Source organism: Elephantulus edwardii, unplaced genomic scaffold, assembly GCF_000299155.1.
Source record: "Elephantulus edwardii isolate Elephantulus edwardi_28Jun2011 unplaced genomic scaffold, EleEdw1.0 scaffold00006, whole genome shotgun sequence".
Lineage (NCBI taxonomy): Eukaryota > Metazoa > Chordata > Mammalia > Macroscelidea > Macroscelididae > Elephantulus > Elephantulus edwardii.
The window spans coordinates 13,918,742-13,934,795 of NW_006399756.1; the positions used below are offsets into that span (position 1 = coordinate 13,918,742).

General features: G+C 42.1%; 1 protein-coding gene across 1 annotated transcript in view; it reads left to right on the top strand.

The window, feature by feature from the left end:
- KIAA1598 (KIAA1598 ortholog) overlaps positions 1-16,054 on the top strand; it is a 121,396-nt gene that overhangs the window by 89,688 nt on the left and 15,654 nt on the right. Inside the window, exons 14-16 of the mRNA XM_006879908.1 lie at positions 1,229-1,282; positions 8,336-8,456; positions 13,405-13,597. Of these exons, the coding sequence (XP_006879970.1) occupies positions 1,229-1,282; positions 8,336-8,456; positions 13,405-13,597 (368 nt within the window). The remainder of the gene's footprint in view (positions 1-1,228; positions 1,283-8,335; positions 8,457-13,404; positions 13,598-16,054) is intronic.

Here is a 16,054-nt window from a genome sequence, read left to right on the forward strand (position 1 = left end):
TTTTTTTTAAATTTTATTATTATTTTTGTGTGCGTATACTGTCAAATCAAATCCAACTGGTACTGGAGGAGATTGCCTCTCCTTCTCCAACAGAGCATCAGGTGGATTCAAACCAAGGGCCTTCGGTATTGCAGCGCAACTTCTCGCCACTAGGCCACCAGAGCTCCCTAGGGTTTCCCTTAACTTCTGTCCTTTGTCAGAAGACATGTTAGTGGAGAAGTCAGAGATCATCCTAAAAATGAAAACCAGGAGCCAACGCCATTGAGTTGATTCTCACACGGACTTTATAGGGTGAAGAACTTCTGCAAGTCTGGAGTTTTTATGGAAGCGGTTGGCAACATCTTCTTCCTGTAGTGTAGTTGGGAGGTTTGAACTAGTGTCCTTTCGGATAGCAGGGATGTGTTCAACCCAGCACCACCAGGATGTCCTTAGGTCATTCTTGATCTTTTTTGTGAAGGCCTCAGACTAGATTCCCCTACATTAGTTGAGGGATCCATTGAGATTGTAGGTGAGGCAGGAAATACTACCCAAAATTTCATTTCCAGTTACTTTGTTCTGGGGCCGGGCGCCTGCCTCAACCCTGCCTTCCTCAAGGCCTGCCCGTCCTCACAAGTAAGATGGAGTGACTGGACGCCACCCCTGCTGAGGCCTTTTATTGCTCAGACAGCAAGCAGGGTGCTAACATTGTCCTGTAAGCAAGGGTCCTGGCTGGTTCTGGCTCTGCCCTCTCCCTGTTGTGGGATCCCTGAAGCCGCCCTGTGTCCGCTGGCCTTCGCCTGACGGTCGGAGCTGGGAGAGGTTTCCTGCTTACCGCTCACTACTGCTCGCTTTGCCGCCTTTATTCCCAGTCACAGGCCTGAGCCCAGCACTGCAGGTGGAGGAAAGTTCGGTTTTAAAAAGTGGTAACTAATTTGGCTTGAAATCTCAGGTATACCAAATCTGCCCTATCTATGACAATAACCCCCACATAACAGAATATTATTTAGATGTCAATAGCTTGAGCCCTCTTGCTTCAGACCCTACTTCCTAACTTTCTGTGTCACTGCCACCTGGGAGCACTAACATGGCTTGTGTCTTCCCTAACCTAAGCTGTAGACCTCATTTAGAGAACTAGACGGGCCTCTGTGTCACCAGCATAGACTGCCAACACTCAGCCATGTGGCCGTTTTTGTTTAACATTTTACAATTGAACTACTGAGTAATTGTCTTTTTCTTTTTAAAATTGTAGCCAGAATCCTCCAAAGGCTCTGAAAGTGCAGTGAATGAACTAAAAGGAATACTGGTAAGAACACGCCTGCTTGTTTTGTTAACAGGGAAATGAGAGGAAATGTTTGGTGATGTCTCTCTAAAGCATCGTTTTGGATATGTTTTCCTTCAATTTACTGTAAGCCTCATGTCTGGGGACAGTTTTCCTAAGAAGTCCTCCATCCCAAGTGTTCATATTAGATCAAATAACCCTTTGCTCTTCCCACTCTGAACAACCTCACCGTGACCAGCTGCGGACAGTGGTTTACATGGTCTCCAAAATCACTTCTCGTTTCTTCCAGTCCTGGGGTTTCCAGCTTGAAGACAAAGTGTGCTGACAACATGTGAAGATCAGTATATATTCATTCAGACCAGAAATAGATTTCTGAGATAGAAAATACTTTATTCTGGGGCATGAAAATGGGATTCTTAGCACCTAAATATAAATCTGAGCTTCTACTAATTATGTTAGGTCTCAAAGTTATAGGACTTTTTCACACAATTAAAACACAGAATCTGTGAGAGTAAATTATAGAATAAAACAGGTGTCCTGCTCTTAAGACTTCCAGGTTCATTTCCTAAGGGTAATTCCCATCCCTGGAGAACATGGTTACTGTCCATCCCTACTTTCTTATTTGTCAGTGTGCAAGTTTTCCCCAGTGGTCTGTTGGCCACTGCCATCTCGAGTTCTTGCATTCAGAGAAAACCTCACTTAGGAGATGGTTCAGATCCTAAGATCTGTGTTCTCAGTCCTGTGATGGTCCCAATGCTACTTATTATCTACAGTAAGTCAACAAACACAGGGGCGGAGGTGGAGATCTCCGTACACCCCATGTGCTGTTAATTGCGCTAATTATGCATTGCGTGTAGACATCCGCACAATGGCAGTAAACAGAATTATTTTCATCGAGCGTGTCTTTAAACAGTAGACTTGGCTCAGAATGGCTTAATTAGTTTGCTTTAGTTGTAGGTGAGTGGGATTAACACTGAAGAGAGGTGTAACGCTAACAGCGGTGGTCTCCCACCACGATGAAGTAGGAAGGCCATTGAGTGAGCCCCGTGGTTATTGTCTGATGGTTTCCTTCATCAGAAGATTTTCCTATCCAGCATTTGTATCAAGAACTTCCTATCGTTAGCGCCTTCTCTGCCTCCATATGACAGTTATGTCTCTAAAGGTAATTCATGTTCGTGAAGATGCCCCAGGGACACTGAATAATCTGGAATAAAGTTCTCGAGTGTCCGTGAAAGGAAAGTGGAGCAGAGATTGAACTTTTTCACATTTCACTTTGTTAGAAAAAAGTAGAAGTCCATATAAGAGCCATATGGCAATAGTTGATTCTCAGGATATCCCATTCCCATCATATAGTGCTGGAGGGTAGCCAGTTTACTGAATTACCTGCTTGATTTTTTTTTCCATAATACACAGTAAATTCAGGGTTTTTTTGGTTTTTTCTAATTAAATTTTATTAGTTTTAATGAACATTCACAGAGATTTTGGGTTTTCATTCATTCATTGTTGCACTGTTTTCTCCACCCTCCTCCCCAGTTCGTTCTTCTTTCCCCCCCCACGTCTGTTTTAATTGTCCAATTGCCACAGTGCTTGTCAAAGCCAGTTCTGATTAATCTCCTTTGTCAGTGTGTCCCTTGCCATTCCCTATCACTCCTCCCTGAGAGAGACTTCACCCTGATTCATAAGGAAAAGGGGATGGCGTATTCTCTTAGCTACTTCCTGCTGAAAAGGGACACTGTGGGTTTCAGGGTGAATGTCTTCTCTCACTACTCTAAAGGGCCCCCTTGGCAGTAGGAAACACATAGACTATTATGGAGATTGATTTTGGAATTTAGATGCACTGTTATCAATTGTGCTTAGCCGTACATGTTCATATCCTTGAAGATGTATCATGGAAGTGTGGCAGCCTAGAAGATACAAATTTAACTGACAAGTTAAAAGTGCATGAGTCAAAAATGGAAAAGCAATAATATTCTGAGTAGAGGTTCTAATAGTGGCACAAATCAAGTTACAGAGGTAAGGTGGTTCCATTGCCATCCTTACTCTAACTTAATTCTTTTTTTTTAATTTAAATTTGTTATTAATTTCAGTGAAAATTTACAGAGGCTTTGGATTTCCATTCATTCATTGTTGTAGATTGGTCCCCTCCCAAGGCTCCCCCCCACCAGACATTACCCTCTTGGAAAAGTAAAAGAAAAGATTCTTTCATTATTTTACAAACCCTCCCCCAGGTCCACTCCACCATGTTACCTGCTTGATTTTTAAAGCCCACATACACAATAATTTTGTTTTACATCAGAGAGAGAGAAATCTGTGACATAGATGTTTATGAGATAATGAATTGGCAAATTTTTTAAAAATTACTGCCCCATCCTCCTTGTCAAGAGATTGTTCTGCCTTATCTGGCACCAATGCCTTTTTCTGTTAATATTTGCTCTTTGCATTAATTATAAAGAAAATTCAAGATCATGACCTTCGCTCCCACTTTTCATTACCTGAAGGTGTTTGCCTTGAGAGAACACTAGTAACTGACTGTCTCCTAGAGCCAAGAGCATTTTATAAATTCTTCTAAGACAGAAGGGAACCCCTTAGGTTAGCCTGCCAAGCACAGGGGCCATTGTTGGTGTTTCTTGCTACAGTTCACACTATTTGAATTGTCAGAGTTCATCTCCAGTAAAGGATCCAACACCAGCCTCGCTCTGGTGGAATGTGAGAGAAAGAGGCTAGAAAGCATACAGGCTGTGCACTGAGGGGTGGAAAGGGCCTTTCTATATGTTGAACCAAGTGACACTGTTTCCTGTTCTAGTGTCAAACAGAGAGAGATCACTGGGGAATGTTAGCTGATGTAGAATGTGACCTGAGTTTTGTAAAGTGCATCCCCAGCTTGAAGATTCGACATTCTGGGAGTTAGTTAGCTCATGAACAGAAAACAGCTCTCTGGTTTAGGCAGCGATCCAAAACCTCACTCTGTTTAGAGTTGTACAGTTTGCAAAAGAATGTGCAAATCTCTCTTGACTCATCTCATTCCTCCACACCTGTGCTCGCTTAATTGTCAGCCTGCCGAACAGGTGGGGGCTTTGTGGGTGCCTCTTGCCGGAGCTCTAACTGAGGGTATCACAGTGCCACCCTTTTGTAAATAAAATCTTGGTACTGACCTCCACACAGGGGTTCGAGGTCTAGGAAACCACTTTGGTCATGCAAAATCCTCTCTTAGGAGGAAATGATGACTTATGAGGAACCAGTCAGTGCAAATGAATCTAAAATTCTCCTTACAGATTTAATTGACTCTAAGTCAAAGACACAAAAGGAATTTTTGTATTGTTCTCTCAGTGTTTGTGTGTATGTATACATATATATTTGCCAATTAACATTTCTCTACATGTAAAATTGCGTGAGGTCATTTATGTTTAAGCACGTTGACCAACCACCACTCATAATTGTTGCCAAAAGCAGCTTTTAAAAAATAAAAAATTAGTCTCCTTTAGATGGCTTCAGGGAGCTCGGTGACCTAGTGGGTAACTCAAAGGCACACAGTTCAAATCCACCAGCTGCTTTATGCAAGAAAGATGGCATGCTCCTCCTATGTGATTTACAGCCTCTGAAAACACCCCGGAGGGTCAGCTATGAGTTGGTTCCAACTTGACAGCAGTGAGTTGTTATTGTTGTTAAATGACTTTTGTTTTTAAGCCAAAACCAAAAGCCTACTGCTGTTGTGTTGAGTTTGACTCAGAGAGACCCTCTATCAGGTCTGCAAAGCTGTAAATCTCACAAGAACAGAATTTCTTGTCTTTCTCTCTCAGAGTAGCTGGTAGATTCAAATGGCTGATTTTCCAGGGAGCAGCCCAACGCATAACACACTACACCACCAGGGCTCCTTTTCAAGAATCCAGAAATTATTGACAAGTTTTCCACTTGGCAATTAGATTAGTTATTATTAAGAACATGTAATTTGACGAGTTGCACTGCAATCCCAGAGGTGGGCAGTTCTAATCCACCAGATGCTCTGCTGGAGAAGGAGGGACAGTCTCCTCCTATACCGGTCAGATCTGATTTGACAGTACACACACACAAAAGCAATAATAAAAAAATTAAAAAAAGGAAGTTTGCTCAAATAGGAACTGAGTCACCCACACCAGTGACTGCTTGACGGCAGACTTTTGAGATTCAGGAATTTGAACATGGTTGAAGGATTTTTTCCAACCTTGCGCGTGTTAAGAGGTTAGCTCACCACAGTCAAAAGTTTTGGGAAATAATTCTGTTATCCCCTTGAAAACTAGATAATGTTAAGAATGATCAAGTCATCAGCAAAAGGTTTCATTGAAAGGTAAATGAGTATTTATGTGTGTATGTGTGTGTACACACACACACACACACACACACACACACACATATTTCTTTGCATTATACTCCAGCTGTTTGGAAAATCAAGCATTACTACTTTCCTAAGCAGTTACTACTCCTGTGAATTATTCTAATGGCCATGAAATTTCCAAGTATCTGTTACAAATGTTATGGGTGGTACATTTTAAAAAAATGATAACGATGCATGTTTTGGCACTGGTTGTTGTGTGTTTTTCAGATGTGACCGAGGTAGCTTTAGTTTGTTTTCTTTACCTTGCCACTTCCAGTCGTTCCTTACTCTTTGCCTATTCCATGAGTAGATAGAGATCTGTATTTACCTTTAGAGCAGTAAACCAAGTCATTTTGTTTTTAAGTTACAAAATAAGCGATTACAGTGTTAAATAGGATGTGGCTTTCTTTTTAATATTTTTTTTTTTTGCAGTTTTTAGTAAACAAAAAGAAAAAAGTTTTTTGGGGGCAAGGGGAGACCCACTCCATATCCTTGAGCGAAAAAAAGAGACGTGCCGAAATATTTCAGACCTCGGTTTTGGTGAGACTCCTAACAGCAATAACAGGGTAACCTTCTAACCTTGGGAGCAGTGTCTCCCCTGACTGCAGGCCCCTCTTCTGTAATTTCTCACAGTGGTAGTGGTTGTTGTTGTTGGGGGCCGCAGAGGTGGTTCTGACCCACAGAGACCCCGTGTCCAGCCGAGCAAAGGGCTCTTCGATCCGGCCCCGTCCTCGTTGCTGTTTGAGCTCACCTTGCAGCGACTGTGTGAACATCCATCCTCCAGAAGGCCTTCCTCTGTCGAGTGAGCGTCCGCGTTACCGAGCATGACATCTCTTCCCAGGGACTCACACACCCCCTCCCGCAAGTAATACGTCCAAAATACAGAGATGGAGTCTCACTGCATTTGCTTCTAAGGGACATTCCGATTGTACTTTTTCCGAGACAGATTCCTTTGTTCTTCTGGCCGTCCATGCTATATTCATTCAGTATTCCGGGGAGGGGATGGGAAGAAAACGAATAACCTTTCTAAATCAAATGGCATAATTACCTACAGGATTTGAGATTTGTTACAGCCTATTCTCTGAGCAGCTCCTTGTTCCACGGGGTAAAGAGGAAACACGGGTTACCATGTGTAGGCAGTAGAATTCTAATCCATCAGGAGGGTGACAAGAGGAAGGGAGCAGGATTAAGGTCAAGCCTTGGTAACATTAGAAATCACAAAGGCTGGCCTGGTCGTTAGCCGTGGACAAAGGCTGCCTTCCGACTTGGCACGGAGACTGCCAAATTACAGTGACTTCTGACTTGCTATGACCACAAGACTGTAGTTCTCCTAGTTTTTTTGTGAGTTTTTTTCGCTCCCCTTTATGTTTAAACCTGGGATGCTGTTAAGGGGGACCATTCTAAAGAAATAGGAGGCCTTGATTTCTTAGGAACAGCGAATGAACCACTTATGATTGAGTGTGCTAACCCTTATGTCTGACCGGAGAAGTCCTTCCCTCGGTGTTTCTGTACACATACTCCGCTGATATTTGGAGTTGGAAAACCAGAGTGCCCCCTTTGTAACAGACTTCACAGTGCATCAGGTCAATGGGCCATCGCAAGGGTCTTTGTCTGCCTTCTTGAAAGCAGGTGTCTGTTTAAGCAGGAGTGGTCAGGGGGCATCTCTTGCATACATCATTATCTTCAGTTTCCTGGATGCAGTCACTGACTCCTCTGCTTATATAAAACCCAACCCAACCCACAAGCCCATTACTGGAGTCAGTCTGAACTCATAGCCATCTGTGACAGAACAGTCCCCTGCCATCAGTCTGTTCTGCCTCACAGTGACCTGCAGGACCAAACCGAACTGCCCCTGGGGATTACAAGGCTGTAAATCTCTAGAGAACTCAATTGTGTCACCTTCTTCTCTTAGAGCACCTGATAGGTTCAAACCACCAACCTTTTGTTTAACAGCCACAACTTGACCCACTCCACCACCAGAGAAAAACTACCATGTTGGGTTTCTGAGATTTTGATCTTTTCAGAAGCAGACTGCTGCGTCCTTCTCCTATAGAGAACTGGCTTTGAACTTGGGACCTTTCCATTAGCAGCCGCAAACACACCCATGGTGCCACTGGGGCTCCTTAGTCACGTGAGGGAGGAGGAATGTTTGGTGTCACTCTTCCTTGCTGTGTATGACTGTAGGTTTTCCTCTTTTACGCTGAGGTCCGTGTGTGCTCAGTGCACCATTTCTTGGGAGCAATATGTGTATCCTTGGCAGTCAGGTCACTATTGTCACCAGAGGTGTGTCTCCAGAATGAGCCCCGCATTTTTCAGTGCCCCAAGGATTCGGGTTCAGTAGTGAATGGCAGCTGAATGAAGATGTCCTTCCAAGGTGAGTCGAAATACGTCTTCTCCATGGAATCACCACACATCAGAGTCTTCATCACCGAGTACAAGTACTTTCTCACCCCTGAATTTTCTGGTCTTAGCTCATCAAGAGGTATTCTTGCGCTGTTCTTGGATGTGAAAGCTCGAGTTTATGTCATCAGTAGCTTCTGTGTAAATAATTGAACACTTAAGTGTCATCAAAGATTCGCACATTACTACATGCATCATATTTGTTTTATTCCTTAATTCCTTTCAAAATCTGGTGGTATTTTGTTGGTTTAATTATTTTTTTAATATTATTTCCTGTATTGTGTTAAGATTATTAACCTTTTTGTTGTTTTGTTTTGTTTTTGCTTTAGGGGACACTTAACAAATCCACTAGTACAAGAAGCTTAAAATCCCTTGCCACTGAGAACAGTGAAACTGAGTTAGAAAGGATTTTGCGTCGCAGAAAAGTGACGGCAGAAGCAGATAGCAGTAGTAAGCCGGTTTGAATTCTCCCACCACCTTCCTCCTCCTCTTCTTCTCTGAATCCTCTTAAGTTTTTAAGTCCCTTTTTAAAGCACACACTTTTTTTTTTTATTACTAAAGTACTTTTTTTTTTAATGTGAATGAGAAGTATGGGTGGACCAAGGTCCTTAGGACCAGCTTCAAAGAACTGTTAATTGTTCTTGTTTGGTTTTGTTTATGTCTGCTGATTTATTTACTTGTAGGTGATTAGACTTTCCTAGATCTGATCTGTCTAGGTTCTGACAAGATGCCCCTGTGTCCAGACATCCGTCATGGCTTTGGCAAAATATCAGCATAGAGTACAGGCTCTGGTACCCCATGCGGGTCCTGGCTCTGCCATCTATCAGCTGCTTCCCTTCAGCCAATGACTCAACCTCTCTGTGACTCAGTTTCTTTATCTATGCATTGAAGATAATAAAATACATCTGCCTCATAGGATTATCGTATGGATTAAATGAGCCAATGTGTAAAAAGTCTTCGGTGCTGTGCCTGGCACAAAGCAAATACACAGTGAAGGGTCATGAGTGAGTAGTGGTGCTAGGAGTACTTACACATCAGTTACAGATGTAGGGAAGTTGACCTGACTCTTCAAATCCCTCTAGCTTCTTGTCTATGCCCATGAACCAAGTGAAGGGGACGTTCCAGCCCAGCCACAAACAGTAATGTCCCATCTGAGCAAGTCTTGGGCTCCCGGATTACATTTATGTCACAGTATACATGTATCAACCCACTGTTGTCAAGCGAATTCCTACTCCTCGTGATCTTAGGTGGAGTTCCTGAGGCTATAAATATTTTCGGGAGAAGACTGCCCATCTTTCTCAGCAGAGTGTGTAAGCACTCTGTACCCCCTGACCTCCTTAGACAGATTTTAAACTACTAGAATCTCCTCTGGACCTAACTTTGTAGGACTTCAGTTTTATTTTTATCAACTTTGTCATGGAAAATGGCAGAAATCACTGTTTCTGGCCAGGCAGGAGGCTGATTTTTTGAACAAACTGTTGAAAAATTAAAATTAGTAGCCGTAACTTCAGGGAGGCACCTTTTAGACCCACTTTACATAAACTCTTCTCTTCATTATTGAGTTAACTCTGTTCGCCAAAGAGTTGAAATCTGCAAAATGTTGAGTCATGTGAACTACTATTAAGGATCTGGGCCTCTGAGACTCATGGTCTCAATATCAAGTAAAGGAATGCCTTAAACAGTTCAGTCACCATCTTTAAATCAGCCAAACTTTTATCTTTAAAAGGTGCAGCCTCTGTTTTCTTCACATAATTTGGAGATTTTTGTATTTAGTTTGGTCTAGAAGTTATCTTGTTAAAATCCTACAAGGATTCTTTGCCCTTTAGAAAAGTAGCTGGCTCTCAGGACAGTTAAGGAGTGCCGTATCTGGTAGCTTACCGGTAAGGAATTGTGCTACCAACATGGAGGTCCGTGGTTTGAATCCTTCAGCTGCTCCATGGGAAAAAGATGGGCAATCTTCTCCTTGTGTGATTTACTGCATCTGAAAACCCGCTGGAGGATCAGTTATGGGTCGGTTCAGACTCAACAGTTTACAACAACAACATAAAATGCCAGAGATTTTTTTTTTTAAAAGATTGTTGTGGAAGCTTTTACTCACCCTCCATAATGAACCGTTCTCTTTGTAATTGACTCTGCACTTGAATTACCCTTTCATCTCATTTTACTCAAGCACATGCCCACCCACGCAGGCACCACTGCTGTCTGGGACTTTATGGATGCCATTTTTGCGCATTATCCCCTGCATTTGTATTTTCCCGCTGACTCTTTTTCCCTCCTCCAGAAGCATTCTTACTCATGAACTTGTTCAGAAAGATGCACTAAGTTTTACGGTTTTAATGGGAAAAGCTTGTCTTGTGGAAATTTCAACATTTCAAAGAGTGGTCAAAAGTCAGGATACATTTATAGACATAGTGAGAGCCTTTCATTTTAGTTATTATCTTCTAAGAGTATACACGTGTTGAGCGAGATGAAAATCAAAGAACCAATGAAATATGAGATGAGAAATAACAATTCCCGAACAGGGGAGGGGGCCACATACTAAGACAGTGATTCGTAATAGAGCATAAATTTTCTTTTGAACTTGTTAGTAGCCAAGGCAAAAATAAGTATTACCTACCTAAAAGAATACAGTTATTTTAGGTGATACATTTCTTAGCATCAAACTTAAAAAAAAAGTTGAACCATGAGAATCTTTGTACAAAGGTGGTAGAATGACAAAGGGCAGTAGAGAGGATTCTGTGAGAAACAAGAAGCAGTGGCAGCACAGTTGCACTGTGGAAAACCAATTACAGAGAAGAGGAGTTTGGTGGGTTTGTACGCCAGGTATATTTGTGTCTCTGAGACATGTCTTGTGCACACAGGGATTATGGGAAAGCTTTACCTGTGAGGTCACAAATGTAGAAAGGAAAGATGGGAAAGGGAGGAGCCTGAGGTTTGCAGAACTCAGATACCAGGATAGTGATTTGTCCTCCAAGGATCTAAGAACACATTCTTTAGAATTCTTCAGGACTTAACCCTGTTTCATTGCCTTCTGGCCAACTGAGCCTTCTAGTCAACCAGACTGACATTTCCAAGAGGAGCAGGTGTCTGTCTCTTGGAAATCAATGGGTAGCTCAGACAGGATCCAAGAATAATAATAATAATAATAATAATAATTGCCTTAGACATTACACATTCTTTTTCTTAATTCTTTCTTCCCACTAAACTCAGTGACTTCAGTTTCTGAGCAAGCCAGAGGGCTTGAGTATCCCATAAGGGATTGTCTCCTTACACAGACGAGCAGGTCAGGCTGTCTGGTGCAGCAGTCAGCAATGCCCCAGGGCAGGATAGAGCTGATTGGAAGCAAATCTTCAGCTTGTCTTCAGATTTATATCTTCAAGAAGGGTCTTTCTTGATTTTTCTGCCCTTTTCTCCTTATTCTCCTATCTTTATGCAGCCAGGGGCTTAACAGAGTTGAGAAGGAAAGTCAGACTTTTTTTTTCTAAATTTTAAATTTATTTTAATGAAAGTTTACAGAGCCTTTGGATTTCCATTCCTTCATTGTTGCCGTTTTCTTCCTGCCCACCCCTCCCCCCATTAGCTTTTCTTTTTTGCAAAGTAAAAAAAAAACAAACAACAAAACATTAAAAGAGAACTGTTCATACAGTCATTATTTCATGTTACTTGTAAGTTTTTCAAGTTGAAACTGGAACTTTATAAAAAAAAAAGAAACTGGAATTTTTTGTTTCTCCTATCGGCTATTTCTGTATTAGAAGCACTGGAACTAGAGGTACATGGTTCTAATCCACCAGATGCTCTGCTGGAGAAGGAGGAACAATCGCCTCCTGTATCAGTCAGATCTAATTTGACGGTACACACAAAAAAAAGTAATGAAATAAAATAAAAATTAAATAAGAAGAAGCACTGGAACTGTGGTTAAATGCACCATGAACTACTCTAGTGCTGCTTGAAATTCACGTTGTCCGTGTATTATGATTCACTGACTGTTGATGCATGTAATAAGTGCATTTGTTGCCACTGTGTGTCAGATGGTGACCAATGTTTTTACAAATTGAACAACAAAATAATCTTTTAAGAAAAAATAATAATTATTTCATTGTTATCCAATCCCTTCCCCTAAGTCCACTCTACTATGCTACCTTCGCTTTTTTAAGTCAGACTATAATTCATTGATATCATACATTTGTCTGCCTGGATAGTAGAGAGGAAATGAATAATGTCAGCGGCATACGCTCCTTCTGAGGGCTGGGTCTTCCCACAAGGGCATCCGGCAGCCCATCAGGCAGCGGGGTGATTCTGCAGCCCCTCTTTGGAGGGGTCGTCAAATCAGAATCACTGTGGAGTTGACCTGTTGTTGGACTGTTACAAGGATATCAGCACATTCACCCATAAAGTTCTGTTGTTTCATATTCACCATCAAGGATTCACATTTTGGACAGTCCTATTAGCACTTTGCATTAGAGGAGATAACGTGATGCTCCTTATGGGTAAAACAACCCCCAACTACTGACAGCTTTCAGGATTACCTTCCAGCTTCCTTTTCAGATGTTCTCAGCTCATCTGCCCGTTTGTGACTTGTTTCAGAAATCTCTTGTTTTAAAAAGGTTTCCTGCTGAAGTTTCAAGAAAGACTCAGATCCAGCTTTGAGGAAAACTGCCCAGGGTAGACTGTTTCTAAGTGATGATGGGGCGAGAATAGAAGTCCTGGGAGTACTTAGCTTCAGTGTCTAGATTTTCTGTAATGATATGCCAGTAATTTTAGTGACAGGCTCTATTCTAGTGTCCTAATCCCGTCCCTAAGAGGAGAAAAAATCTACAAGGTAAATAGCCAAATACTTTGCCACTTCATTTTTATAATCCTGTATCTGCATTTTGAGAGGGAATAAATCCACTTACTTCTCATTCACATTAAAATGAAAATGTCCATAAAAGCTGTTTATTGCTCAAGAAGGCTTCCTGAGCTTTTTGAGAGAGCCTTTTGACCTCTCTCTGTTTTCTGTTTTAAAATGAGGAGCTGAGTTTGGGGAAGAATTAACTCTTGAGAGGCTCCATGTTTCAAGTATGCTGCCAGACAGTCACTCTCTATCAGCTGAAAAGAGTTCCCACAGTTCCCATTGAACCAAGGACTCCGGCAGGTGAGAGGACCTCCGCCCAGGTTTTGTGGTCCCTTAAAGGTCTACCCACAATTCCTCAGCGTGGTCCCAGTGGCCTCAGAAGCCACCAGTACCACCCAAGCCGAACAAATGCCCAGCAGAGACATTTTTCAGCATGCTCCTGAAGTTTTAACAATCTTGGCCTTTTCACACCTGGAGGGACTTCTCTGCTAATCTGTTTTTCAATCCCTTCCTAATAAGCATTTCACAGAATTATTAAACTTGAGGTATGTGTTTGGTTTTAAGGTCCAACCGGGATATTAGCCACCTCAGAGTCCAAATCCATGCCAGTGTTGGGTTCTGTATCCAGTGTAACAAAAACAGCCTTGAACAAGAAAACTCTGGAGGCAGAATTCAACAGCCGGTTCCCCCCAACACCTGTGCCAGGTGAAGGGCCCCGTAAATTGGAAGGATGCACACGTCCCAAGGTTACGTTTCTGTAAGTAACGATGCCTCTTTATTAAGTAGTGTGTAGAAGAAATCTGTGATTGACTTACTTACGTGTTTCTTTGGCTTGCTTCTGTCCTCTTGCTAGTGAGAGATTGATTTGGTTAGGCAATTGAAATAGTCTCCTGTAGTCCTCTTCAATTGATGAGCAAACGATTAAGATCCCAGGCCCCTAGCCTAGAGGTCTCATTTAAATTCAAAGCAAAATACCTTGTGTAAAGGGAATTTCTTCCCCCTAACCTGGTTTTGATAGTTAGACTGTTTGTTTTGGTTTTGGGTTTTTGTGCACAGAGAATTGGCCTGGGCATTACTTACTGTTCATCGGAACACACTTGTTCTTTCAGGATCAGATATGTAAGCTCATGTCTTTAATGGTCTGTGAGCAGCACACTTGGAAGGGGACATTTATACAAGCTTTATTTTGTGGTCCTCAAGGCACAATATGCCTTCCCCTTGCTCCGTCTTGGGAGAGAAAGCACTTACCCCTGTGGAGGGTTATCTGGATGGAGTTGAATCTTCAGAATGGTACTTGGAGCGTCACAGAGTTAATCCTGCCCTTCACGGCGTGTCACTCAGATCTGGTAGAGGATCAGTTTGTTTTCTAACAATGGCAAGCTCTTTTTGAAATTAGTCTACAGCTTTCTTTGCTTTAGTTCTTTTGCCAGGACGTCAGCGAATTTGTCGCTTGAAGAAAAGGAAGAGGTGAGATAAATCAGCTCAGCTGAATATTGTAATCATGGTTAATTAAACCTCTGATTTCCTGTCCTCTGAATAGAGAAAAGGCCCTCTTTTCTGTAGCTCTTGCTTTCTTAGCTGAAAGGGTGAAACGTGGACAAACCAAGTTGAAATTTAATTTGGATCTATTTTTGCCAACTGGTATTTTCTTCCACTCTTACCTTTCTCTTGCCGCTACTATTAACTTTTTTTTCTCCCCTTCCTCTCCGGGGATGAATGGCCCTCACCGATACACAGTTTTATCTAATTTCATTGTGTTTAAAAGCACATTTTACCCTGCAGTCACATGTCTCTTTTCATGAGCTCCCTTTGAACAGTCCTAACAGAAAGATGATCTATATTCATTCCCCACCTTCCCCATTAAATTTGTTTAACACCTAATTTGACATCAGCAATCTGGTTACATTCGAACCAATATCTGTACACAAAAGCAGTTTGACTGAGACAAGTTCATTGTGGAGAAATGCTTCAGTGTGTGTGTATAGATTTCCACACCCCCCGCTTTCTATTTTTTTTTACACAAATAATCTTAATCAGAAAATACTGCAACTCCTTCCTCCTTTTATCTGCCTTTTATTCTCCAAAAGTGAGTGGAAATTACATCTCCAAGAAAGGAAATGAAATAATTGCAGCCCCAAGGTCTGCAAACTGTGTGTTGAATTGACAATGAAAAGGACCTATGTGTTGACAGATTGTTAGATTCCGTAAAGGTCTATGTAAAGCTCAATTTATTTCTCACCTTGCTTGTTCAGTGTCTGCTTAAGAGACACATTTCAATTTAATTTATCTACTTAAAGCACCAATACAAATACTGTGAGCTGCTGTATTAACTTTTAAACTTTGCAGCCTAATGCATGACTATTCAGGTCTTGGCATTCTTTAGCTGGGGTAACTAACGGGTGTGTTTTTGTATTGACAGTCATTTAGCAAATAAACGTACCTTTCGGAAAAAAACCCTCGTTCCTCAGTACAATTAGACCAGCCAAACGAGTCTGAGAAATTTATATGTGCACCTGGTAATTATCCACTTTCTAGATAGGCAGACGTCATTCACTTTTGTTTAAACCCAGCCTTGGCGTGATGACAGGAAATTGGAACATAATGTAGTTACAGAACAGCCTTGAAAGTAAAGACACGTGTTATTTCAGTAGGTTGGTTACTTGTCAGGATCCCTTGAAACCGACCTGCTGTTTTTGCGGTGAGGTGAGGTTGAGCTGACACCATGTGTACAGTGACCCCCTGTCCCATCCTGCACCACTGTCCCTGTCTCAGAATGCTGAGGTCTGTGATTGTCACCATTGTGTCAGTCCACCTCCTGAAGGTCCTCTCTGCTGACCCTCCATTCCTCTAGGCACAATGCCCTTTCCTTGGCACGGTCCCCTCCAGAGACCATGTCCCGGCTGGTGAGGGCTATTTTCAAGGCTGTTTCCCACCAGTCTTCACTGGTCAGTCCACCCTGGCTGTCCTCACCACAACCACGTGGTCTTACCTCACAGGCCTGAATTGGTAATGCATTTTGGAGTCAAGTCAGCAATTAAAAAGTGAAATGTTTCCTGTGATGCACCCTTTATTTTCATCTATGACAGCGCTGTTGTAGTGTGTCCAGTGAACGCGTCATCTCTGCTCTTGAGGCAAAGGTCAGGGAGGCCTCCAAATGCAGTGGCTTCTAATATCCTAGCTGTTGATGATGCACACATAGCACCTACCGCTCTGA